This window comes from Zootoca vivipara, chromosome 13 (genome assembly GCF_965207765.1).
Source record: "Zootoca vivipara chromosome 13, rZooViv2.hap1.1, whole genome shotgun sequence".
Taxonomy (NCBI): domain Eukaryota; kingdom Metazoa; phylum Chordata; class Lepidosauria; order Squamata; family Lacertidae; genus Zootoca; species Zootoca vivipara.
Window position 1 is genome coordinate 7,071,794 of NC_142596.1, and position 27,595 is coordinate 7,099,388.

Sequence of the window (27,595 nt, forward strand, 5' to 3'; positions counted from 1 at the left end):
GGAGCCATAAGGAGGAAGGCAGGAGACCAGAAGGGAACACACAGTGGGCAGTGCCGGCCACACACCACAGATAACGGCCTATCCAAGGATGTGGCTTTCTCTCCCCCCCTCAAATGTCTCAAGCCCCATCCCCCCAAAAGAGAGGATGAGCCAATGGCGGATGGAAAAACCAGCAAGTCCAACACAGACTTTTGTGTGCGCTTTCTACTTTTTTTTTGAAAAAGCACAGGACATATTCTTTGTTCCCTGGCTTAAAAAGAGAAACAACACCATAAGGATTTAAAAGTTGTAAAACTGCTTTGGGGAGGGAAGGTGAAGTGGCCTCGTGACATCACAGGGAGCCAGACAATCAGTGTGATGCTCAACCCACTTTGGCCGCAAAAAGGGGAAATCTCAACAAAACGCAGGGAGCAAATGTGCTCCCCATAGCAGGAAGACTGTGCCGAATCTGGAGGGACTCTCCTATCCACATAATTTCCTCTCCTGGGATGGCAGGGCCAGAGCGGCCTTTCTGAGCTCCTAGGCAAGGGAGGCAGTCACGAAACACAGTTGGTGGCTCTGCAGACACCTGTCAATCAAAAGCAGGACCGGAACGAGATTCAGGCACCCCAGACGGGCCTACGGATGCCTGAAGCAGCCTAAACCTCCTTCATATTTTGTTTCTCAAGGGTCAAAGCACACAAGCCATGACAACTCACCTCTTTGCCCCCCATGGCTTCAAACATCTTCTCGAGCAGAACTCGCAGTTGCTGGATGTTGTTCATCAAGATACAGGGCTATGAAGAAAAGACAAAGCATGGATTTACTTAACTCTACCAGGAGCTGTGATCCGGCTGCAAAACAGTGCTGCCAAGACTGACCAGGGAGCCCTAATGGAGGAGGAGGGTTCTGGAACGGCATCTTGAGGCTTGAGGGGTGACCCTAACAGAGGCCCCCTCCTCTGTTTATTTTTGGGGTTTTTTTATGCTTATGTATTTTGTGGCCATTTGGTGTAGTGGTTGGAGTGTTGGGAGACCAGGATCTGAATCCCCACTCAGCCATGAAACTCTCTGGGTGACTTTGGGCTACCCACTGCCTCTCAGATGAACCTACCTCACAGGGTTGTTGTGTGGCTTAAATGAGGAAAGGGAGAGCTATGTACACCACCTTGAGCTCCTTGAAGGAAAAGGTGGAATATAAATGCTAATAATGCTAATAATAATACAGTAATGCTAATAATAATGCAAATACACTGGTACCTCTACTTACAAATAACTCTACTTATGAATTTTTCTACTTACAAATGGAGCTCCGTCCGCCATTTTGGATGCGGTTTAGATAGGATGATTTCTACTTACGAATTTTTAGATAGGGTTGCTTCGACTTACGAATTTTTTCTCCCAATGCATTCCTATGGGATTCGACTTACAAATTTTTTTGACTTACAAATGTGTGTTCGGAACGCATTAAATTCGTAAGTAGAGGTACCACTGTAATGTGAATAATAATAATAATAATAATAATAATAATTTTATATTGTATTTTTTTTACAGTGAAGTGCCCTGAGATCTATGGATGAAGGGCACTATAGAAATTTACTACCACTGTACTACTACTACTACTACTACTACTACTACTACTACTACCCTTTTATTGATTTACCACTTCTCTATGCCGTTCCAAAAAGTTCAGGGTGCTGTATATGGAGCTGTCCTATTAGCTATTGCCACAACCCTACGAGGTGGGGCAGGCTGAAAGTGACTGCTCCAAAGCCCCTTCATGACTGTCTCAGCCGAGAACTCTGTCCATTAAGCGGCACTGGCTGGCTCGACAGTCCTGAGCTCAAGGGACAGAGAACCTGTCCTGGCCTAAAGCAGCTTGGGCGATCCGGGAAGAAGGTGCTTAACCCTTTCCTCTCATTCATCCGAATCGTTTCCCTGAAGATGCTACTTGTTCTTGGAGGTAGGGTGGGGGTGGGGGTGGAGGGAGGCAGCATCTATAAAAGTGTGGCATCTATATTATCCCCCTCCCCACCCAATCTGTGGTTAAGAGCTGCTACATGGCTTTGCTAATTAGTAAAAGCTAATGAGTCATGACTCTCCCCCCCCAATCTGGTCCCTGGAAGGAGCCACTGACCCAACCTCCCCAAGGACAGGAAGCCACCTGCCCTCCAGCTGGCCAGATTCTCCCCATAGAGATCGCGTGCGCCCCTCTGCACAGAACCTGTTTCACCCCAACCTGCCGGGACCGTAGGACAGCACGTTAAGGAGAAATTAAATTCCACTCACCAAATTTTCTTTATCGCAATAAGAGCTGAAATCATTTGTAATAATTGCAGCATACTGAACAAGCACTTTATGGATCGTCTGGGGGGGGAAAGCACACACACAAAGGAGCAGGCGTCAGTGTCACATTACGGTGGCAACTCCATAGGAGGACTCCTCCTCCTCTTCCCCTGGGGCGGTGGTGCTTGGAGCAGAAGAGCCAAGCCTCATCCCAGACCCTTTGGCCGAGGAATTAAGCTCCCTGCCACTTGGTCCAGAGTGGGGCTGGTGCCTCTGGCCCAAAGGAGCATCAATAAGTGGATGTTTCTAGGGATGGAAGACTCTGGCAATGTTGTTTTCTCCCAGTTTCTCACTTCTCCAGCCTTTAATGATTTTCTGCAGCTATCTGCCATTTTGGTCTGTGCGCCCCACCACAATTCACAGAAACTTTAGCCATGGTTTCGTTGCACCCCACCCTTTCAGAAATCTGCTCAACTCTTGAAACGGGGAAGTTGAGGAAAGGCTGCCTAGGACCCCCTGGTTCCCTAACAACCAGGAGTGCATAGCCATAAGAACAGCAATAACACGACGACCAGCTCTTCCCATATGAACCGACTGAGACCCTGCAGTACTCATTTGGGGCCCTTCTTTGTCTACCTCCTCCCTGAGAGGTCTGGAGGGTGGCAACCCGTGAACAGGCCTCTTCTGCGGTGGCTCCTCGCTTGTGGAATGCTCTTCCCAGGGAGTCTTCATCACATAGCTTTAGGTGCCAGGCGACAATATTTTTATTCCCCCAGGTCTTTGGTTAATTAAAAATCGATGGCCTTTTAAACTGTGTGTTGGGGTGGTGGTATTGTTTTGTTTGTTATTCTGTCATGTATTTTGTGTTTTTATATAGTCAACAGTCCTGTGGCGCTCAGATGAAGGGTGGTATATAAATTTAATAAAATAAACAACATAAGCATGGCATTTCCATCTTTGTTGAGCCAACACTGGACCTGTCAGACTCTGCCAGACTAGAGCAGCTTTCCCCCCCTCCAAGGCGCCTCTCGTGCCCCCTCCTGTCCCATGGATGGGCTCCCAGTTACTTAGATAAGGTGTGGCTGACGTAACGCACACAGCTCTTCTCCTGGACAGACATGACATCTAATGGGAGAATTTCAGGACGTCACAGGGCTGGAAAAGTGGAGATTTCCTCTCTGACAGGGCAGCAGTCAAGAGCTGAAGAATGCCAGCGAGGCTTAATATACAAGGCTACAGATTAAAATAGCACGGGGACAAAACGTGACTGCTCCTCACAAACCCCAGGCTGCTCAGAGGATGCAAATCTACCTTAGAAAACCTTCTCATGAGATGAGAGAGAGCTTCAGGATTAGGGCACTCCAGCTTCTTTATGATCTCAAAACTCTGGTTGAGCTGCGTGAAGACGTCCACCACTGAGCAGGAGAAAAGGGCATGGTCCGATGTTCGCTGGAACTACACAGACACCACAACACACAAGGACACACTGTTAAAGGGTGCTTGTGCAAGGTGTGTGGCTTCCTGGCCGGAGGCTCTTCTCAGCCTATTCATTCTTTCCACATTTCTCCAGAAAGTGAACCCCTCCACACTCAAACAGCCACAGCAGCACCAGCCATGGTTCCTCAACTTCCGGGGTTGTACTGAGCACACCGGGAGTGCAGCACAGATTGTGCAGCCCACATTTGAAAGAAAGGGGTCTTGGGAAATCTGCCACCTAAATAGGTCATAAAACAGCAATAGGGTCTTGTAAGGTTTGCATCCAGTGCTGCGTTGAGGCTGCTATGCTCTGTGGCAGCAAACACAGAGCTTTCTCCTCACTCGTGAGTGGGCAGTTCCTGGCCATGATTCCCTCTGCTGCTTCTGCAAAAAGATGCCCCTTTTTACAGGATAATGCCTGGCTACAGCTACTGCCTTAATTATAGCTCTCTGGATAGGATTGCAAATGCTGTCACAGCAAATCAATGAAAGGGGCATTTTTGTCCAATAAAAAACTCCTCCTCCTCTTGTTTTTGCCTAGCAAAACAAGCCACTCTCCATCTCTCCATGGCGGGGGAATAAGAGAGGAACAGGGCAAGGCAATAATACATATTTGTTGTGCAAGAGGAAGTGCAGATGGAGTGGGCAGGTGCATTTATTTACCTCAGGCACCACTTTATATGTCAAGAAACCTCTCGGCTGCTGTGGATTGAGTGAGTGGGCCCCACCGCCCCATCACCCAAAGTGCCCCCTGCCTCAGGGCCTCCCCCACTTCACAGCTCTGCTCACCCCGTCCTTCTTGTCTCTTCCAAGTGCACCGTGAAGAAACTCCATGGAGACGTCCTCGTTCTCATCCAGCCACTGCATGACAAAAGGCTCAAACCACCTAGGGAGGGAGAAAGGTGGCTGCTTCACCCATGTTCTTGTTTTTCAGACAGTCAACACAGGTTCCTCCTTGTGCCTGAACGTGCGCAGAGTGAAGTGGGCTTGATGCAAAGGATATGGTGCCTTGGAAGTGGCTCAAGGCAATCCTCAGCCCTACAACCCTATAGCCCTGAAAGTCCCCTTGCTGCAGTATTGAGGCATCCACAGTTGGGGGATTCCGGGGCATTCCAATGTTAGGGGGGAGAAAGGGCTGCATTATGACTAAACTGTCAGGCTGGAGAGGGTGCGGTCTTTTGGCTTGCCTTGATTCCCAGACTCAGCTCTCCACCCACCCTTGCCCAAACAGGATTCCACATTTTGCAGGAGAGCAGGGAAAGAGCGACGGCTTCTATACGGGAGAAGACCCTGGAATTCCAAGAAGCAACACAACAAATATGGCATGCAGTTGGGTGTGTGTGTGTGGGGGAATGCTCAATGAACGGAAAAGGAAAAAAAACAGTCCCAAGCCTGCTGGATCAGGCCAATGGCCCATCTAGTCCCAGCATCATGTTCTCAGAGTGGCCAACCAGATGCCAGGGGAAACCAGCAATGGGGATTCGCGCACAAGAGCACTTTCCCCTCCTGTGGTTTCCAGCAACTGGTATTCAGAAGCGAGCATAGCCATCCCGGCTAGCAGCCATCAATAGCCCTCTCCTCCAGGCTGAAGAATTGCCAGAATTGAAGATCATCACAGCCAACCATAAATGAGCAATCGCATCCTAAGACAAATCCCGACCTCTCTCACCAACAGAGAAAGCACGAACAAACAACAGAGAACCTACACAAACGACGCTGACGCCGAACCCCTATACATATCACGAAAAACAGGAATATTGGCAATCCACCACACCCAACTCCCCATCCCACCCACCTCTTTCCCCCCTTCCTCCTAATGTCTCAACAAGTAAAATTGATGTGTAAAAATGATGCATGAGACACTGCACTACCTTTGTAACCCAAGAAAATCCTTAATAAAAATAATTTACAAAAAAAAAAAGAATTGCCAGAATTGCCACGGCCTCCACACTCCTCCAAGAGGGTGCCATGCAGTCTGCATGATGTGGGCAAAAGCCTCCAGGCAGGAGGGCGGCAGCAGCAGCCACCCAGAGCCCGCCTGGAGTTTCTTTGAGGCTTGTGTCTCCCCACTCCCCCATTAATATTCTGATGCCTGCAAGAGGTTTTAAGTATAATTGCTGAAAAGCCCCTTCCTGAGAAACTGATTGCCTTTTCTCTGCAAAAGGTTCACTGAGAAATTAAAAAAAGGCAGGGGAAAGACACTTAGAGTCTTTTAAAGTTCTAAGTGCACCTTAACACAAATGGACTCTGGTTTCAAGTATGTGCTGGATGAATATTTAAAGAAAACTGAGCCCAACAAGCAGAATAAAAGCTCCAGAATGTTCTTCCTCCCCCCCAACTGAAACATCCCCCCCCCACTTACAGAGAGTATTCAGGCGCTGCATCTCTGAACGAGGGGAGTTCGCGCACATATTCATTATAAAACCATTTCACTTTGAAGTGCAAATTCATATAATCTGTGCTCTTGCATAACCGTTGCTTTTCATGCTCTGTAATGGAACACAGAAAAATAAAAATAACATATTTAATAAAGTTCCAGCTGTAAATAAAATTACAGAGTCCCTGTGCACATTTTAGACCCAGCAAAATAAATCTTAATGGCCTTTTTAACACCTGAGATCTGCTTAGGTTCCAGAATTGCTTTGGGCTCATTGATCTAAGGTGGTACAAAAACCACAAGTGAGTCACAGGCCTGAAAGGGTTAAGGAAAGAGAGTCACAGAGCGTTGGAACTCATGAAGAAAGCAGACCCACTGCAGAGATGGGCTGTGCCTCCCACGAGAAGGGCTGAAGGAAGGCAGATATACCTTGTGTGCAAAATCCCTCAGGTTCAATCCTCAGGGGCATCTATAGGCAAGGGTGTGTGTGAGAGAGAGGGCCTGGAGAGCCACTGCTGCCAGCCAGTGTAGGCAATACTGAGCTAAAGGTAAAGGGTAAAGGGGCCCCTGACCATCAGGCCAGTCGTGTCCGACTCTGGGGTTGCGGCGCTCATCTCGGTCTATAGGCCGAGGGAGCCGGCGTTTGTCCGCAGACAGCTTCCGGGTCATGTGGCCAGCATGACAAAGCTGCTTCTGGCGAACCAGAGCAGCGCACGGAAACGCCGTTTACCTTCCCGCTGGAGCGGTCCCTATTTATCTACTTGCACTTTGATGTGCTTTCGAACTGCTAGGTTGTCAGGAGCTGGGACCGAGCAACGGGAGCTCACCCCATTGCAGGGATTCGAACCGCCGACCTTCTGATCAGCAAGCCCTAGACTCTGTGGTTTAACCCACAGCGCCACCTGGGTCCCTAATACTGAGCTAGAAGGACTAATTGTCTGACTCAGGATAAGGTAGCTTCCTATACAGCATTTCCAACAGCCAGAGAGGACTCAAGTGAGCCAAGCCAATGCCAGGGGGCTGAGGAAGCCGTCAAGAGGTCTCCCTCTCTGGCAGGCAGCCTGCTTAAGCTCAGGAGAGGGGAGAGAAACCTGTGTCTGGCATGTGCCACAAGGTCACCAAGAGAGGTCTTCTTATGGACTTCCATCCTGAGTCCACCCTGGAGACTCGCCAAAGCCCCAGGCTGCATCTTTCTCACAATAGCTGCAAGATCTGAGCTGACTGCAATGGGCCAGCTTTACTGTGCTGTGGATTAAGAATCGTAGAACTCTAGAGTTGGAAGATACCCCGAGGGTCTAGTAGTCCAACCCCCTGCAATGCAGGAATCTCAACTAAAGCATCCATGACAGATGGCTTATTCCTCTTGCCCTGCTGTTTCCCCCCAGGGAGAACTGCTCTCTAGGACTCAATCGGAGCAAGCGGCAATTCGGGTTTGCCATGGATGGCTGTTGGTTCCAGTTTAGAGCTGAAGAGTGGGTTTTTTCCTGGGAAAGCAATGGGGCAAGGGGAAAACCCCTTGGACCCGCACCAAGAAAGCATGCGTCAAGCAGAACACTTTGGACTCGAGCTTTCTAGGCACGGGACAAGCAGAAGTGTGGATATGCCCTGTGCTCGTGATCCTGAGCCCCTTGGACTCTGGGAAGGGTCTAGAAACCAAACCATAGCCTGCAAGCAAAATGCCGACTCAGCTCTGAGTGGGCCCACTTGCTTGCTCATAAGAGACTTGCCATGCAAGATTTGTTTTTCCCTGGGCCAGTGGGTGGGGCAGTGGCAAGAGTGACCTTTGAGTCAGCCTATGTGCTTGCTGGTGCATCTGAAGAGACTCTGTTCAGCTTGATCCAATCAATGCGGGCACCTCCTGTGCTCAGGTCCTGCCTCTAAGCCACTCCATCAAGGCTGCTTCCAGGAAAGAAGGACCGGGCGAGTGCTGCTGCGCAGCTCTTTGGATAGGGCCCACTAGAACTCAGATCACTTTCAGAAGGTGTCACCTTGCAAATGATGATAAAGGATCTGTGCCTCTAATTCAATCCGTATGTAAATAAGGTCTGTGGTGTGGTTGCTAATGTGTTGGTTTTCCTCCAAGAAGGTGCATTTCATTTGGTGTGTGTGTACAATGCTCCTATTGCTCATTTCCAGAGAAGCTTTTTCAATTCAGGAAGTGAGATGCCAAAAGTTCTGCTTGATGAAGACAGATGTCCGAGTGGTTCAATTTCTCACTTCCAAAACAGCCCTGTCCTTTTGGATTGACTTTTTTCCTCCAGCAATTTTGTCCTTTGCAAACCTGCAGGCTGAAGTTCTAATTAAGAGTGGCAAACTTTGTTAACAATTGCTTCAGGAGAAACACGGCTCATACAGTTCCAAGTCAACAGCCACCCCCACCTTTTTCCTCGGGGAAAGATCTGGGTGAAGTTCTTGCATTGCAAACTTATTTACGAGCCAAATCCATTTTCCTACCAAGATACGTAGCTAGGAATGGCCGGTCCAATTTCTGTCCAGGTAAATGGCTGCATAGATGACAATGAAAATAAACTGCAGGATATTTATTTATCAGGAAGTTTTTAATGTTTGATATTTTTCTATGTTTTTATATGTGTTGGAAGCCACCCAGAGTGGCTGGGGCAACCCAGTCAGATCGGTGGGGTATTATTATTATTATTATTATTATTATTATTATTATTATTATTACAACAGTTGAACCACCTTTCACCACTGCTAATATGGTTAAATACAGTATTTATTCTGGGATAAAATCTTAATGGAAGAGATGGTGTCAGATGGGTGTGGGAGGAGCTCATACAGCCTCCAGTTCTCCCCCAGTGGCCCATAATGGGATGCTTGCTTGAGGGCAACTTGCCTCCTCCTCAGCTGCTCTTGCACTCACAAGTGGTGCAACAGGCAACAACAACCCTCCAGGGCTGGCATTGGTCTCTTTTTTGGCCTCAGGGAGGGGGCCCAGTTGGGAGGCCCCTTTCCTGAGTCAAACTCAAGACCCTGACAGAAGGCGCAGGACGCACATCCTGCAAAACCTTTGGAGCCAGGCGCGTGGGTAAGTCTATCTCCTCTGCAGCGTTCACATTATGCAAAACTGCATTGTTCTGCCAGAACAAAATATTGATGCCAGCTACGCCAATTAAACATACCAGCCTTGTTCAAAAGCACCCTGGCCAAGAGAGGTGGGCACAGCTCCAGCAGTGGCTTCGCTTGCTGAGGAGGTCCTTGTTTATGCTCAAAGGACTCTTTCATTCTCTCCCCCCCCCAGCTGTTCACTTCTTACCACTTAGGTTTAACAGCCACAGGACAGGATGAAGCCTGGGTGTTGTTTGGTGGCGGAGGCCCAAGGAAGACCTGGGATAGCTCAGTTAGTGGAGCATGAGAGTCACATTGGGTACAAGAGTCCTGAATTTCAGGGGGTTAGACTAGATGGCCCCAGAGGTCCCTTCCATCTCTACAATTCTATGAGCAGGTTCTGCCGGCAGCCACTCTCTGCATTCCGCTTAATGGCCCCAGCGCTGGAGGTGAATGTTTGCCTTGACTCACCCCCTGCCTGAAAGAGGCTTTGAACTCCATCTGTCCTAAGAAGAAGCAGGCAGTGCAGTGGCAATTTTTAGGTTGTGCAGGACACACCCGTGAGAGAGGAGAGAGAGGAGCCTGCTGATCAAGAGAGCCACTGGTGAAAGAGCTTCCCGATTTTGAGCCTGTTGTAGTTCTCACAGCACGTCGTCCCCCCCCCCCCCCGGCTGGGGCTGCTACACAATTGGATCCTCCTCAAGCTTCTCTTGATCAGGGCAGGAGAGCTGAGCTCCTTCCACTGCCCCTTATGAACAACGCAGGGGCACAAATGAGCAATTCAAGTTCAGGGAAGGGGGAACCTCAGGCCCCCGCCCCATGAATGCTCTCTTCTATCCTCTCTTCAGGGGTCAAATAGGAGTATATGGCCCCCGAAGCTCTCCCTAGGCTACACCCCTTATCTCCAGGCCACACCCATCACTAACTCACCCCCTGGGGTAATTTTGCTGGTCTGGAATGCATCTGTGAGCTAGGACCATGCCTCTTGCTTGCTTGGAAGTGTGTGTGTGTGTACTGTACATTTGTGCAGAACTTTTATGTGGACAGAATGTAGCCTACAGTACAATGTTTTGAGTCACATTCATTGCTCTGCCTAGTTTGCGTTTGCCTAACCTGTGTTTGTCTCTGTCCCAGTTCCCCACTGGCATGTGGCCTTTGAAAGGGTTGACCAAGAGGGAATGTGGTCCTTTGGCTTAAAAATCTCTCCCTGCCCCCACCCCCATGCCAGGATAATTTGCAACACCCCCTCACTGTGAGCTGGATGGCACCCAGCAAGATGACCCCTATCAAGGTGTGAAATTGCCAGCAAGGAGTGTTTTTTCCCCCTCCGCTTGCAGCAACAACATGGCAAGTGCCAAATGGATTGTCCCTCCATCAAATGGCTTGGAAGGTCTCCATGACAACCAAGTTCCAAAGAAGCCTTCAAGTCTTCTGGAAGAAAAGCGCAAGGACATAATCCATCTGCATCCAAACTCTCAAGGTGACTGGCAAGATCCCTCTGCCCGTCTCCAGTGCCAACGTTATTTATTTATGCCTGTTTTCCTCCTTCAAAGAGGAGGCATTTTTTTGTTCCAAAATAAAAACAACCAAACAACCAATCTGTCATTTTGGGAAGGATATCAGAAAATGCGTGTAAACAAGACTACCCGCTTCCATTTAGAAATATATTGGAAATGCCGCAGGTATCCATTCTGGAGGGTGCTGACTAAGCCAATGTTGTGTAGTGGTTAACAGTGTCGGATGAGGACCTGAGAGACCAGGGTTCAAATCCCCACTTAATGGGGAGGGGAAAAGCCAGCCATCTATGTCACCTTGAGCTGTTTGGAGGAAAGGTTGGATATAAACAAATAAAAATAAAAGTAAAATAATAATTGAGCATGTGCTTCAATTACTAGCAAATAAAATAGTTCCAATTCTGATGGGATTTGAAGGGAATGATCTAAAATGAAATATCTTCTGCTGATGCCTATTGCAGCGCCAGAGTTAGGGCAGTTCCCACACGCAGGGCTTCAAGCCAAGGGGGTGCAAAATAATAATAATAATAATAATAATAATAATAATAATAATAATAATACCTATATTTACATAGGAACTTACTGAGAAGATCCATTAAAAAGCAACAGTATAAAAAGGAATTGTTGTTAAAATAGGAAATATTTAGGGAGATGCCAAATTTTGTCTATTGCTCAGGGCGCCCCTGCCTATTGCTTCAGAGATTTTGTATTTAAATGGCATTCCCCCCCCTCTGAGTTCTCCAGGGCTGATGGCAGATTGGGGTGGAACTTATTGGCTCCCATCCACTGACACATCCTGGGCTCAAAGGAGATAAACACCCCATCTCAGATGCCACATCTAACAAACTGCCACAACCATCTCAGGGTGTTTCTTGGGCCCTAAGCCCCTCTTCATTTGGTAACGCTGCACAGAGGCAGAAACTCTACTTTCCTGTTTTATTTTTCAGGCTCCTCACCCCAGCAGGAGGATGTTTTTGCACATGCCCCTCAAGGGACGCAGCATCTCTCAGGCTTCTAGCAACAGGCTTGGCTGCGAGGCGAACACGAGGCCCACTTCATCATCATGATGACTCCCTGTCTGCCTCGACAGGCAGAGACAAATGGCACAGATGCAGGTCAGCTGTTCCCTGCCAGCGCTGACTCTTCATGGGGCAACTCTGGAGCGCAGAAGGAGGCAGGCGACCATCACCCGTGAAGGAGTTCACCCAGCGCCGTCTTAAGCGCCCCTGTCGCCATGGTGCACTGGATCTCTCCGGCGCCCTTCCGCCCCGTTTCCCAGCGCTGGGCGGGTGGGTGTGGCGCTGCCGCGTGGCGGGCGGGCAGGCACAGCGCGATCTCTCCGGCGCCCTCCCGCCCCGTTTCCCAGTGCGGTGGGCAGGTGGGCGCCGCGCACACCTGCGCCGCGGACCGGCGGACCGGCTGGCCAGCGGGCGGGCGCAGCTCGCGGCACCCTCCTGGCGGGCCGGCGCCATGTTGCCCTGCGCCACCAGGGGTCTACAACGACCCGGCCCTGAGTTCACCCATGGCCAGAACCCATGCAGACAGCCGGCCCGCAAAGGCTTCTTCCCTGAGCCTTGCAAAGTGGAATGGCTGCCGGTTTGTCTGACACTGGTACTGTCTCTGGCTGCCCAGAGAATGAGGCGATGCCCAAAGCCACAAGGCCTCAAAGCAGGGCTCATTCAGGCCACAAATCGGTGGCAGAGTGGAGGCTGCTTTTGCACCCGTGCTGGATTGTCTATGTTTCTCTTCTTACTCTTCATCTCGGGAGTCTGTATTCTGGTGGGGTTGGGGCTTGCTTGGCCTTGCCTGCACCAGGCTCCAAAAGGCTTTGTTGGAAACAGTCCCCTCAGGGCATGGCAGCAAAGGCCAGAGACCAATTGTGACAAGCTGCCAAGTTTTATATCTTTGCTTAAAATAACAAGGCATCTCTATGAAGGCGAAGAGGATGGCAAAGGGGGCAGAGCTTCCCAGCTCAAGCGCCTGGCCTGGCCTTGCCTTTGGGAGCCTCCACCAGCAAGGACTCAACATGTGGTCATCTCTGGTGACAAAGCCACAGGAGCTGCCCAAGCGCATCAGTGGATGGGGTGTTCCAGCCGGCTCAGCCTCTTCTTGTCACCAGCAATGGCCAGCTGGTTGGGACAGAGAGAGGAGGAGGATTGCCTGGGATCCCTGAGCTCCTTAGGGCAGTCTTTGAAGCAGGAGAGACACGGGTGCAAGGTTGGCTGTGTGCTGGCTGTGGCTGGGTCCAGAGCATTCTTCTTCAAAAGTGGGAAGGGAGCGGGGAAGGGCTCTGGGCTGGGGGCACTTTTTTTTTTGTAAGCTTCTGCTCAACAGCCTTCATTGAAATCTCTGTTGCTGCTGGTGGAATCTATGTTTGAATGCTCCCCCATGTAAAAATATGCTAGTTTGCCTATTCAAACTAGCACAAGAGGGGAAGGGTTCTAAGGCTGCCTTCTCTCTTTTTGGGGAGGGCATTCTTTTATTCAGCAAAGCATTCAGGCATTGGACCCACAAGCTTCAGGCTGAAGGGCTTTTGTCCAGCAACAGTGAAGCAATGCTAAGCTGCCGGGGGAACTTACCTTAACACCCCCCCACTTCCCCAGTTTGAAATGCACAGGAAGCCCAGCTGGCTTGACTTTGTAAAGAGACGAGCCCTCTTCCTTGCTTAAGGAGGCTGCAGCAGCAGCAGCAAGGCAGCCCCAGGATGGCAACCTTCCTCCTCCTAATCCCCAGATCCAGCCTCCTGAAGTCAGGTGGCCATGGAAGCGTCGTGTTGTTGGGGCAACATCTGTTGCCAGGCAGAGCATCAGCAGCTGCTCTCTGGACTAAAGCAGCATTAAGGTCTTACTAAGAGCAGGAGATAACAATGTGGCGCAATCCACCACGTTGGAGAAAACAGGTTAGGAAGCAATGGCTGCGTCCTAACCTGCGTGGGGCCTTTCTGAGGCCATGTGGCTCCTCTCTGAATGATGGACAATTCATGTCTACCCAAAATAATAACCTTTCCACATCCATCATTGGGTCACTGGGCAGAAACACTAGAGTGGATGGAGCAGTAATACAGGAGAGAAGCTGCCCTGCCCTCTCCCAGGCATGTTTCCAATCCACCCCAGTCTTGCTTTTTTCATACTGTAAGTGCAATGCCTCCCTTTATTCCACATTAAACTTTTATTTGCCCTCAAACAGTTTCATTCAGCAAGTAGTATTAGAATTAGGGTTAACAATGCAGTGGGAGAATGGAGCAAGACAGGGCTTTCTAGCCACAGACACTGGAAAGAGAATTTGCATTCTTAGCACAGATGCTGAGCATTTCGGTTAATTCTAAGCCAACCCACCGCCCAATCAGGAGTGCCAACTTGGACCCGCGACTGTGGGTGCCATGCAGCGTGCATGGCCCTGGCACCCAAATTTGTGGGTGCCCGGTCCCTTCACGGGGAAATTTGTTGGTGCTTGGGCACCCAGGGAGTTGGCACCTATGCCCCCCAATGTTTTAGACTACAATTCCCATCAGCTCCAGCACCCTACAATTCTGCTGGCTGCAGTGCATGGCAATTGTGGTCCAAAATGCAACTTGGGTCACCCAAACCACATTTTCTTAATTGAAAACCCAAGCAGTCACACACCCTTGGCTTAACACTGTTGCATTTCGCAGCCCTGTAGCCAGGATCTTAGTCTTGTCTCTTTAAAAGTCGCTTTTATCAAGGTCGCTCTGAAGCTCCAGGAAAATATTGCTGCTGAACAGCTCAGTGGGAAGCCATTTTCTGCCGCTCTGAATGTGAAGTGAGTTGATTTCTCATCAAAGCCAGATGCACAGAGGTGGTCATTTCTGGGCTGGATGCCCCCAGCCACCCTCCTGCCATGGTTCTGCCACTGCCTCTGCCATCCTGCCTAAGTCCTCCTTTCTTCATCCCCTGTGTGCATTTCCATGTGCAGCAGCTGGGAGGGGGTCGCTGCCTCATGTTGATGCTCACTCACTCGAGCGTTTCAGGGGGAAAGCCAGCCATGCGGCCCTCGGCAGTTGCTTAGTTAACCCATAGGGATCCCTGCCAGGCTCTCCCCTGGAAGATTAACAGCAGGCAGGGGGGACAAAAGGTTCAGAACATGCTCTGTGGTGGGCCAAGGGAAGTCTGTGTCCCAGTGATCTTGCTTTGGACAGACGGAGGGTGAAGGGTTGTTGCCAATCCACAAGCAAACCCTAGTTATGATTTCCGGCCTCCTGGGTGACCATGACAACCATGACAACCAAGCCTCTTCTGTTTACTCATTTGTCTTCACCTCTGGAGTGTGCCAGTGGCCAAGACTGTCCTAGGACATGGGGCCACACAGGACACCCCATGTTTTTGGCATCAACGGGCCAGCGGTGTGTGTGTGTGTGGCGCAGGGGGGGGGGCAGCAGCTCCCCATCCCATCAGGGCATAGCTGCCAAGTTCCGGCCTGAGAAATAAGGGACTGGACCGGAAGTAGCAGACCGGAAGTAGCGCTGCCGCCATTTTGGAACTGGGCGGAGCATGCCCAGAAGCTACTTTTGATGCTGCTCTGCCCTGTTCCAAAATGGCCGCCGCACCAGAAGTCGCGCTGCAGCCATTTTGGAACTGGGCAAAGCAGCATCAAAAGTCGCTTCTGAGCATGCTCCGCCAAGTTCCAAAATGGCCGCCGCACCAGAATAAACCGGGGAAAAACAAAAAAAATCGTTTTTTCGGCTGGGAACAGCTGGAAAAACGGGGGTTTCTCGGGGAATACGGGAGACTTGGCAGCTATGCATCAGGGTCATGAGACCTCCACCCTGGCTTCCAGATGCTGCCATGGTTCAAATCCTGGAAATGCCACAGGAAAGGGAAGCAGGGCCGGCTTCTCACAGTAGAGGACCATGATGGATGCAATCATCCTCTCAGCTGCACATAAATTCAGTTCATGTGACAAGGGCCAAGTGTGGTGTGAACAGCCAAAGACTTATTTCGTCAAACCCCCATGATGCTCCAGGAAGAATTTTTTCTACTCTTGCGTTGCCCCTTTGTGGAGAACTCTAAAGACTCACCACTTTTATTACACTGACAAATGGTTCTGGGGATGAAGATGTTTTGACCAGCCAGTTCTCCACACTGGTTAATACTAAATGCACCATTTTCTTTGCTGGGTCGTTCCATCCTGTGAACGCTCCACACTCCCGCAATCCCACCTGCTGCTCCACATAGAAATAGCCCCCTGCTCTACTAGGGAACATCTGAACCCCCTACCTTCCAAGGCGTATTTCATGTCCTGCGCAAAAAGGGTCCATATGATCTCCGAACTGACTTTGCCCATGTTCAGCTCTTGAGGGAACCTGGAAGAAACCAACCGGAAGGGCGTTGTCAGTTCTCCTGCTGGCAAGGGTGGCATGAGCCACGGTCAGCCCTAGACACCCCTCAATTGGGAAGGGGTTGGAACATAATGGTGCCCCGCCTTCTGGCTTGCATTGTCCCTCAGATTTCCCCATGGCAATCGCTGTACACAGGAAAGGGTCACGGGAGTGGGGGGAAAGGGCATGGGCGTAGCAAGGGGGGCAGGGAGGGGCAGCCACTCCCCCTAAATCAATAAAATTAAATAAAAATGCTTAGCTAACTGAGGTTCTCCCCCCCCCAACAAGAGGCCTGTCCCCATTAAGAAAAGGCTTGCCCCCCACCAACAAAATTCTGGCTACGTATATGGGGAGGGGTCATTCCTCTGGGCAAACCAGCCCTGTACGTGGGGAAAACTTAACAACTGAGAGGGTGGCCTTCCCATCATATACATAGATTAAAGGAGTGGCAGTTCCCCCCCCCCAACAAACACATAACGAAAGTAAGAAGTGAAGGAAGAGGACCTGTCCACTTTTACTTTGTGTGCACAGAACTATCCCCGCCATGGATGAGATGGAAGAAGGCTCTACAATGTTCCTGTGAACCTCTGGGCCCATAAAGGTCCACCGGACTGGGATGGCAGGAATGGAACTGTTGGAACTGTGGGGCAGGCAACAGTCCGTACAGTATTCATTTGGAGGTTGCATGGAGGAGCATGTCCTCTTCTGGGCAGGGCTCCTATTTAAAAAGAGCTCGGGGAGAAGCTGGAGGGGCAGCAGTGGTGCTGGTGGGGCTAGTGCCCCCCCCAAGGAAAGCAGGAACGGCTTTAAGCCAGAAGGAAGCTCAATTCTGGCAACCAGAAGTGTTAGGAAAGGGTCCTGAGGAGTCAGCTTCAGCAGGGTGCTGGGGTCAGGCCTTGCTCATCAGCAGCCCCTCAGCCTTGCCCAGAGATGCTCAGCTCCTGATTTTGCAAGGCTTGTCAGGGCAATGCCGGCTCCATGGGATGGGCAAGAATGAGCTCTTAATGTGTTTTCCGTAGCTCACTGCTAGATAAGCTTTTCCGGATTATTTTGCTTTCTGGAGTGCTGTGCAAATTTGGAATTTTTAAAATACCCTCTTTATTTTTTTACCTTAATTCCCAGGGACTGGGGAGTGCAAAGGTGGGGGAGATCCCCAGCCAGGGCAGGGCTGCTGACTCCCGAAAGGAAATCAGCATGAGGGAGGGTGGTTTTGTCAGCAGGTGGTATCAGGCTAGCTCTTGATCTGGGGCCACCTGACTTTAACAATGGTGGCTGCTGTGGTTACTCCACGCAGTGGCCACTCCTGGGCTGTCGGTTGCCTACCTGCAACCACAATTCCTGTGGCTGGGCTACTGACCTAGTGGCACTGCTTTCCTTCCTTAAGGACCATTTGTAGTGGAATGGTGGGTTGTTTGTTTTTTGGAGGGGGGGAAGGATACAGCAAAGTAGGGTCTCTTCCACAGAAAGTCAAGCATCCTAAGGTCTACAGATGTGAACAAAACATTTAAATATGAGCCAAAAATGCTACAACTTTTCAGCTGCTCATTATTCCTAGCAGTGTTTTATGGGTGACCTCACAGCAGGCCTTGCGAAATGTCTGTCTATCTCCGCCTTCTTACTGGTTCAAGACAGGAGTGTAGGCCATCTTGTCTTCATCAATGATGGTAACCATGAGGGTAATGAGCTGCGTCCAAAAATCCAGATTCTTAGTAGTTGGACCCTGTTCCTCCCGAGGAATATCTTGCTTTTTACCCTGTTACCGGGAAAAGGAAAGGATAAAGAGTCCATTCTGTTTTTCTATTAACACTGTTTGCTAAAAAGCAGGATGCAGAAAAAGCCCTGCAAAACAGGCTTTCCCAGGACTGCTGGAAGTAGTGCCTGCCTCTTTGCATCTGCTCACTGCTGAAGTCGACAAAGGCCTCCTCTGGGAAGGCAAGAGAGCCCAAGCTGAGCACTGCACTGCCCTCTTTGGCCACACGCACGCACACACACCCTGACCGCCTGCGGTGCCAATGGTTGGTCTGAGCAGTGCCTCTCCCAATTATGCTCTGGAGAGCAATTCCTCAGACATCCCTCTCTCTAGGCACAGCTCTCCCTTAGAAGACGCAAATGCAAGCCAGGCAGCCGGTTGCTAGTCAAAGCTGATCCCAGTGATGGCTGCAGCTCTGCTGGAGGTGCAAGGAGCTGCTCAGTCAGGCAACTGCTGAGGCCAGGAGGCGCTGATGGCACAGCTGGGCCACTGCTGCCTCCTCCAGGGCAGTTGCAGTGATGGTGGGCTTTAGTTACTGGTTTCCCCTGGGAACCAGCACTGCCATTAAGGGGCTATTAATTGCCAAGGGCCTCAGCCACACTGAACAGGAAGGAAGCATTAAAATGGACTGAGCCAGGCAAGAAGATGCTTTTGATTAAAAGTGATAGATGCCCTTGAAGGCTGCCTTTGACAGCAGAACAAAAATGGAAAACACCACAAATCAGATCAAGAAAATGACAGGACAGTGCAATAACAACAGCCCTGGAAAAAGCCGGTGAGCAAAGGAGGCAATTCCAGAGTCAAGCATCCACCCTGTGATTTTTATCTCTGTGCTGTTGTCTTAAACCGTTTTTTTTACAAAAATTAAATTTTTAAGTAAATTAAAAAAATTATAACTATTTTTAAAAGTTGTTATGGAAATGCAATTTACATGCTATTGTTTTATATGTGTTATTATATTGTAAATCACTTCAGGGGTGCCTCATGAAAAGCGGTTGAACTACCGGGAGTGCAATCATGTGGGCTGTTATTTCAATACAGTTGCACTGATCATTTTCCTTTATAGTGTGAGCCATTTTGGGTGCTCCCTGGAAAAAGGAAAGGAGGGTCTGCATCTGAAACCCAGTGGTGCTGCTCTCCAGACCTCCTCCAGCTGCTTGGGAATCCAGCTTCTTTGTCTGGCAAAGGTTGCAGCTACTTGGACAACTATATTATGGCAAGCAACAAATGTTAAAACCAGCAAAAGAAAACCGAAGGGCAAGTCAGCTGAAAAGAGATGGGGAAGCCCTGGGACCCTGTGGAGTCTCTGGGTAGAGACCCTTTCATGCTGCCCTGATTGTTCTCAGAAGGAATGTTCTGCCAGGATTTCTGGTAGTGCTGAAAAACCTCCCTTGCAGCCACCACCTTTGCTCTTGGGGAACTTTAGCAGGTCACACACTTCCCTTATTTCACACACATGGGCCTCATTTGCATCTTATTCATGAGTAATGCTGATTCTGATTGCTCCAGATGTACCCAAAGTTATACATGAAAAGCACTGCTCAAAGCAAGCTATCGGGCATGCTTTTTTCTTTTCTTTTTCTTGTCCAACAATACTATCCCTTTAATTAATTCTTGGCTGCTTCCTTTTTAAAAAAAATACTTTATGTACAACATGTTGTTGTTGTTGTTGTTTAGTCGTTTAGTCGTGTCTGACTCTTCGTGACCCCATACAACTCATACATACAAACAAACCCACCACCACTGACAAGTTAATTATCAAAATTAAACTCCTATCCCCTTACACAAAGAAAACATAACATAAAAATAAAAGACTTCCTTTCTCCTGTAAATGGCCTCCTCATTTACTTCTTGTATACTGTTTCTTTTATATGTGATTATTACAATTTTTCCTAATTATGACTTTAAAAACCGCAAAGTCTCCCGTAGAAATTAATCGAAACAAGTCCAGGTGTATATTTGGGGGCTCTGTTTGGTAAAGTATTCTCTGCATTTCCCCCTTTCTTTTTGAAATTCTTGTCTAGGTTGTCCCCTAATTGTCTCTGTTAATCTGACCAATTCAATATAATCTACAGTAATAATTTATCATGCCATTCCTTTTTTGTTGGCACAAATTCTTTCTCCCAATTTCTGGCAATTAAGGTCCTCGCTGCGCCTGTGACATAAAGGAATATTTTCCAATCCTCTTTTGCTATACCTGTGTCTGTTACTCCTATCGGGCATGCTTTTTTCATGCCAAACAAGGATCAGCCTCTAAAATACTGCTTTTGTTTTAACATCCGCACGGAGACACGGAGCCTGAGCTGCTTGGATCCTTGTAAACCCGAGTTGATGGCGAAGGTGACTGTGTAATGTGTCCGAATGTCATTCAGAGATTTGCTGGGAGAAAAATGATGGCTATAAAGGCAGGCAGAGGCAACTCATGGGTGATAAGGGCTATCATTGTTTAGCATCAAAGACTGAATTCTTGCTATGTGTCGGAAGCAGCCGGTTGTAATGACAGTTCTGAGCATCAGGTCCCTTCAGGGTCATCCAAGGGGTAACCAAACTGCGTGCATTGTGCATGTCAAGAGGTAACTGTTGCCAGGAAGGACGGAAGGAACAAGCGCTGGCTTCTTTTACTGGTTAAGTAAGACAAGTAAGACAAGCCAATCCCTGGGTGACGCCATTAAAAAAAAGGATTCCAATTGCAGACCTCAGCCAAAAGAGCAACCTTCACGATTTCCTTTCCCATAAAGGCAAGGCACACTTTTACTGTTACAATGCTCATTTAATTGATCACATCTTAGGTGTTGGCAATTTGGCTGCCTGTCTCTTTATTGCCCTCTATTATTATCCCTCCTTTTAGAAGGGTGAGAGGAAGGAATGTGGCCAATCTCCACTTTTATTGCAGCGATTTCATTGCAAGCCAGGTTGGGATGACGCAGATCGTAGCCTGCTGGATCCAGCAGTGAGCGTGAGAGAGAGGCAGCTTCATCCAGCCTCGGGGTCTGATTGGAGTAGCGGGCGGGTGGGAGATGCCCCCACAAACAAGGCATGGAGGTGAGGGTCCTCCGCTAAAGGACTGGTGTTCCTATTGTGCAGTGTCTACGGTGGCTCATCACGCCCCCAAGACATTTCAGAGGCCACCGGCATACGGGAGGGAGAGGATTGTGGTTCAACCCTGTGGCATTCCCAGTTCCACGATCTCAGCAGTAGGTATCTGAAAGGCTGGTGGTCAGCAGCAAATCCCAGCAGCCACCCATACTGGCTCATAGGAAGCCTGTTTGGTGCTACTGCCCATCATCTGGGACCCAAACATCTACAGAACCACCCCTCGTTGCTGCTCTGTAGAGAGTGAGTTCCTTCATTAAGCTATGGCAGGCACGTCCAACAGGTAGATCGTGATCTACTGGTAGATCATGGGGTGTTCCTGGTAGATCTCTGGCCACTCAGTGATCTACTCCCTCCCCCCAAAAAGCTCTACAATTTTGGCTTTCCTAAAAAAGCTCAGCAACTTTTGCTTCCTAGCAAAAAAGTGGGCCATTAGATTAAGTTTGACTATCAGACTGGGGATTCAGGACCCTCAACTGTTTTATATAATCAACTTTTGATTATGTTCTGTGTATATCGCAATGTTCATTCATGTATTCAGTTCCATTCATTCATTTGCTCCCTAAAAAAAGCTCAACCAACTTGGCTTCCCCAAAAAAGCTCAACAACTTTGATCCATCCAACGACAATGGGTAGATCACTGCCAGTTTTTTTACACTGTGAGTAGATCACAGTCTATTGGGAGTTGGATGTCCCTGAGCTATGGCATTGAGGAAGCCCATCCCCAGGAGGGACCCTTTCCCTAGTACGTTTCTGAGCACAATTCAAAGTGTTGCTGCAGACCTTTAAAGCCCTAAACGGCCTTGGCCCTGTATACCTGAAGGAGTCTCTCCACCCTTATGGTTCAGCCTGGACACTGAGGTCCAGCTCCAGCTTCTGGCGGTTTCCTCACTGTGAGGTTACAGGGAACCAGGCAGAGGGCCTTCTCAGCAGTGGTGCCCTTCCTGTGGAATGCCCTCCCATCAGGTGCCAAGGAGATTAAGAACTACATAACTTTTAGAAGACATCTGAAGATAGCCCTGTATTGGGAAGCTTTTAATGCTTGATGGTTTACTATGTTTTTATATGTGCTGTAAGCTGTCCAGAGTGGCTGGAGAAACCCAGCCAGAAGGGTGAGGTATAAATAATAAAATTATTATTATTATTAATGCCATTGGCCAGGCTTGGTTTTATCAACTTGCATCCTCTCCCTCACCCCACCTCCCTTCTCTCTTTCTTCCTCCTCTTGCAGTGGTTTGTGCTCAGGGCTTGCAGGTCAAGGATAAAATTGGCTCCAGCGATCTGTACGTCACAATGCAAGTGGGCAAGACCAAACCCAGCCAGATTGATGGGGTATAAATAATTTGTGGTGCAGCTCAAAGGATGAACTCCCTCCTTAGACATGCCTGCTTGGGCATGGGCCCAGTGCTAGACTTGGGGCCCTGGCTAATGTCCTAGCTTGCCACCCTCTGGAAAGGGCCTTCAAAGCGGGGGCTGGGCAGGAGTTAAGAGGAGAGCTCTGCCAACAGGGCTTTCAAGAAATGCCAAATGATTGCAGGGGCTGCAAAGGGATCTAGCGCTTACCTGGTCCATTAGCTGAGAGTAAAGCTCATAGCAGTTGTCAAAAATGTATTTGTACGTGGAATCCAAGCAGGCTCGGACGCAGTCCTTCACAACGGCGCTGGCTCGGGGCGGACTCTGCAGTTCCAGGACCTAAGGAGCATCACACAGAATCAATGGGCCAGAGTCTAAGCAGCAGCTGGCTTCAAAGTCTGCAGAGCTGGCTCCTGCCAAATTACTGGGCCAACTCTTACCAGGTGTGCGCAAGGGCGTACCCACCATGCGGCAAGTTAGGGCAGCTGCCCTACTCTAGAAGCAGGGCTGGTGGGCAGAGGCGGAGCACAGCCCGGCGGAGCGCGAGTTCGCCATTCCCGCCGCACCGCGCCGCACCCTCCCTCCAGCTCCCCGGTGCGCCCTCAGGCAAGGCCAAGCGCGGCGGGGAACCAGGGAGCGCGGCGCGGTGGGCGGGAACGCCGAACTCGCGCTCCGCTGGGCTGGGCTCCGCCTCCGCCCACCAGCCCTGCTGCTAGGGAGGGGCACAGCCCGGCGGAGCGCGAGTTCGCCGTTCCCGCCCGCCGCGCTGCGCCCTCCCTCCAGCTCCCCGTCGCGCCCTCTGGCAAGGCCAAGCGCGGCGGGGAACCAGAGAGCGCGGCGCGGCGGGCGGGAACGCTGAACTCGCGCTCCGCTGGGCTGGGCTCCGCCTCCGCCCACCAGCCCTGCTGCTAGGGAGGGGCACAGCCCGGCGGAGCGCGAGTTCGCCGTTCCCGCCCACTTTGTGGCCCCTCCCCTTCCGTGCCTTGGCCCCTCCCCTTGCCCCCCCCAGTTTTGATCCTGGGTACGCCCATGGGTGTGCGGGCAGTATTTTGAGCCTCAACACCCCAGAATCTCTCAAATGATAGCTTAAGGATGCTATTTGTCAATTGCCAAGGTGATTGGGGGGGACACACACCAGGGGAATTTGTTTTCATCAGAAGAGAGGGGGTCTAGACTGATGGGGTTCAGAGGCAGCCCCTCTCCCTATGCAAGGACCAGAGTGGTTGCCTTCCAGTGAAGGATTCCTGATTTAAAAACAGGTGTGTTGGTTTTGGGGGGCAAGAAGGTGGACTCAAAGGAACCTTAGGGAGAGAGAATATCCTATATAACGATGTCCCTCTGTTTTACTGTTTATGATTTCTGGTCAAACCAAAAAACAGCATCTTACTCATGCTAAATTTCGTCATTTTACTATATGTGGGAAACATTCATAACCAGCTCTTTTGAGTCACTCCTTCCCCCTCCCCTGGCCTGATTCACAGCTGGAGATTCTGTGGAGGATTTTCAAGTCATCAAGCAACCCCCCTGGGAGGAATACCCCCCCCCCCCACAGCTGCCACCGCAAAGCACTGAGAGATTGATCCTGGTGGTCTTGAGGAGCACATTATGGTAAATAAATGTCTAGAACAAGAGCTGGAATTACCTTCATGCGGAAAAATGCGATGCTTGTTAGCAGATCCACGGTTGATTTCAGGTCTTGAAGTCTCTCAGGGCTGGTGGCAGGGAAATTATCCTGGCACGCGAACAGAACAGAAAATGTAGAGAACAAAACCGCCGGGGTTTTGACAGCCAGCGAGTCAACAGAGCCAGGCTCCGGGTGTCCCTGGAGTCAACACCCCGCTCTGGCAGCAAGCAGGCATGGAGCCAGCAGGATGAGGAACGGTGGAAAGCATCGCTCTTGCAATGGCTTTGCTGGGAGAAGAAGCCGGATTTGTGCTTCAGGGCACATCAGATATGGAAAGGCCAAGGGAAGGCTTTGGGGAAGAACCTTTCTCCTCCTCTGGGAAGTGTGGGAAATTCCTTTGCACCACCAGCTCTTTCCTGCTGGGATGAGCAGCAGCTGGTGAAATAGGGAAGGGGACTTCGCCTCAAGCACCACGTGGAAGATGCACAGTCTCCCTCCCAGGCCTTGAAAATGCATTTCATTTAAACCCTCCCTATGATTCTTAAGCTTTGCCAGCAGCGCTTGGATGTGCCTTGGGAGTTCCTTGCTCCAACGCACATTTTGCCACCTCTGTGCTGTGACTTTTCTGCGAGAACCATTGCAAGGGAGGAGGCAACACTCTCTCCCCTCCACAAAGTTCATTTTGCTTTTTGTGCCAAAGAAAACCACACCACCATTGGGGAAGGGAAGCCAAGAGACATCCGTCTTGTCCCTGTCAGCGCTCAGGTGCCCAAAACAGTGCTTTAAAATCGCTAAACGTCAGCAATCGGAACACCCCACCTGTGCCCATCCAGGAGAGATTCGGTCAGTCTGCAGCCCCCCCCATTCAGCCCATCTCTCCAGCACAGACTGAATTAAGATCTTCTGCAGATTATCAGTACGGTATGGTTGCATCTCACACATTTCACTCGAATGATTTCAAATATATATGGTTGAAGGGAGGCTGGTTGAAATTCCATAAGTTAAATGGAAGCAAGGCAGATAACTTAAAAGCTCTTTTTGCACTGGGTTTGCCCAGCATGAAAAGAGTTGTGAAGCTCTCTGCCTTTCTTGGAGGGCAAAGCCTTTTCGGGCACTGGTTTTGGGATGCCTCTCATGAACAGCGCTTTTTTTCCTGGGGGGTACACAGGGGTATGCATACCCCTCAACATTTTGTGAATCTTTATACTTTTGTCCATTTACTGTATTTATTTCCCCCGATTTGAACTATAAAATGGTGATTTTCTTGAGTCAAAATGAGAGTACCCCTAAATGTTTATTTTAAGGGGGGAAAATCACTGCTCACAAGATTTTGCAAGGCTTCTCTGAATTCCCGCGAGATCTCATGCAAGCATCCCTAGCCTTCCAGAGATAGCACACTGAGCAGGTTTTGCCCTGCAAGCAAGGCAGAAAGCTTAAAAGCTCTTTTAGTGCCGGCAACACTGAGTGCAAAAAGAGCTTTTAGGCTAGGGATGCCTGGGCGGGGAAGTTTGAGTATATGCCTTTTTCTATATATGCAGAACCCTTGGAACTGAACCTCCATATAAGATACAATCATACTGTACTTTGTGGTAGGGATTCACCTTGCCTCCATATGACCTGCCTACTTAGCATCCATCCTGATTTGCTGGGCACAAAGCTTACCTGGGGGTTAGACAATGTCTAGTCTTTACTGAGCTTTTACTGATTTGCTTGCGGGGGGAGCTTATGCCTGCGCTCCATCATCATTTGTTCATCCCACACTTTTCAGTGCTTTGCCCTCTCACTTTCCTAACCACAAAAGTCTACTTATTTATTTTTTAATGTATAAGTTACGTGAAGGTGACAGAGTGGTTTAATTCAGGCATCCCCAAACTGCGGCCCTCCAGATGTTTTCGCCTACAACTACTCCCATAATCCCTAGCTAACAGGACCAGTGGTTGGGGAAGATGGGAATTGTAGTCCAAAACATCTGGAGGGCCGAAGTTTGGGGGTGCCTGGTCTAATTGCACAGGCCTACATTTCCTTTCCTGTGCCTAAAGCCGTCCCACAAAGTAGTGACATGGCCTGGAGCAGCGTTTGAAATTTGCCATTCATCAGGAACATTTTGCACCTGGCTAACTGGCCACTGGCGACCAAGTCAAGATGCCCAGGTGTCAGGATGGCGCCTGAAGATCTTTGGATCTGGACTGTTTTCGCACATTAGCAACACATCCCGTAGAATTCCACCCATTATATTCTATCTGCACAATCAAAATGAATTTCAGGAACCAAAAAGTCGTACTGAAAAATACGACTTTTGAGCCGTTTGGCCCCAAAAGGCAACTAGGCATTCCATTTTGGTGCCTGTAACCCTGCTTTAAGGAGCCATTTGAGAAACTCTCTAAGTTTCTAACACTGGGCCCTGGAGGCACCATCCATCACAGACCGGAAATTTAGGTGTACACAATTGGTTGCACCCCCTGGTGTGACAAATCCATTTAAAAACAACAGCATACTTTTTGCAATTTGAAAAGCGGCGGAGAAATGCATTAAAAGGTGCGCTGACAGGTCAATGGGAAAGTGCTAGCAAATGAGAACAAATGCTCAGGAAAGGCCACACGTCGCAGAAATCCTCCTAGGCTTTGTGCAAGCAAATCAGGATGAATGTGCCATAAACAGGTTATTGGGAGAAGTCCCACGGCAGGCAAAAGCGGTGGGCGAAAGGGGGTTGCTGTACCTACCCTATATTTGGAGAGGTCAATCCTCAATGAATTGTGCAACTGGTCCAGCAGTTTAATGAACTTTTCTCTCTGCGTGGGGAAACAACAGCACAGAGACTTGCAGGTAAGATAATGATTTTAACTACAGCACTCTTGAGTGCAAATGGATGGCTGCTTCCTCCGCCCTTCTGGCTCTTGCTGAAGAGGTTGCAAAAGCTAAAAGCAGCAAGGAGGTTCTTTGGGCATCCTCCAGAAACGCCCAAGGCTGGAAGTTAAAATGGAGCTGGGGGCTGGAGCACTTGTCAGTCCAGAGCCACCTCTCCACAAGGCAAGGACTCCTGGGACTTTGCTGTGGCTGCTGCACAGAATCGTAGAATTGGGAGGGTCCCCAAGGATCTTCTACTCCACCCCTGAAACCCAGGAATTGCAACTACATGTGCTCCCTTCAAAAGAATTTTAATTTGCAGGGGGCATATCACATAGCCCAGTGATTAAAGGTAAAGGGACCCCTGACCATTAGGTCCAGTCATGACCGACTCTGGGGTTACGCGCTCATCTCGCATTATTGGCTGAGGGAGCCGGCGTATAGCTTCCAGGTCATGTGGCCAGCATGACAAAGCCACTTCTGGTAGACCAGAGCAGCACACGGAAACGCCATTTACCTTCCCGCTGTAGCGGTTCCTATTTATCTACTTGCATTTTGACGTGCTTTCGAACTGCTAGGTTGGCAAGAGCTGGGACCAAGCAACGGGAGCTCACCCCATCACAGGGATTCGAACCGCTGACCTTCTGATCAGCAAGCCCTAGGCTCAGTGGTTTAACCACAGCGCCACCTGGCCCAGTGATTAAGCACCTGCTTTGCATAAAAAGGTATTAGGTTTGATCCCTGGTGCCATTTTTCAGCCCAACTGACCACACAGGTTGTCATGAGGATGAAATCAGAAATCAGAAAGAACCAGGAGGGCTGGCTAGAGCTCATTGCAATAAAGATTAGATACAAATATAATGATAGTAATAATAATATTAATGTTGATGTCACCAATA

The 27,595-nt window shown here is 49.6% G+C and overlaps 1 protein-coding gene across 1 annotated transcript in view; it reads right to left on the reverse strand.

Moving 5' to 3' along the window:
* Nucleotides 1–27,595, reverse strand: part of UNC13C (unc-13 homolog C) — a 137,487-nt gene that overhangs the window by 24,486 nt on the left and 85,406 nt on the right. Inside the window, exons 15-24 of the mRNA XM_060282475.2 lie at nucleotides 26,573–26,641; nucleotides 23,871–23,960; nucleotides 22,439–22,567; nucleotides 17,652–17,785; nucleotides 15,932–16,017; nucleotides 6,103–6,229; nucleotides 4,530–4,626; nucleotides 3,576–3,719; nucleotides 2,268–2,345; nucleotides 699–776 (exon numbers count right to left, since the gene is read on the reverse strand). Of these exons, the coding sequence (XP_060138458.2) occupies nucleotides 699–776; nucleotides 2,268–2,345; nucleotides 3,576–3,719; nucleotides 4,530–4,626; nucleotides 6,103–6,229; nucleotides 15,932–16,017; nucleotides 17,652–17,785; nucleotides 22,439–22,567; nucleotides 23,871–23,960; nucleotides 26,573–26,641 (1,032 nt within the window). The remainder of the gene's footprint in view (nucleotides 1–698; nucleotides 777–2,267; nucleotides 2,346–3,575; nucleotides 3,720–4,529; nucleotides 4,627–6,102; nucleotides 6,230–15,931; nucleotides 16,018–17,651; nucleotides 17,786–22,438; nucleotides 22,568–23,870; nucleotides 23,961–26,572; nucleotides 26,642–27,595) is intronic.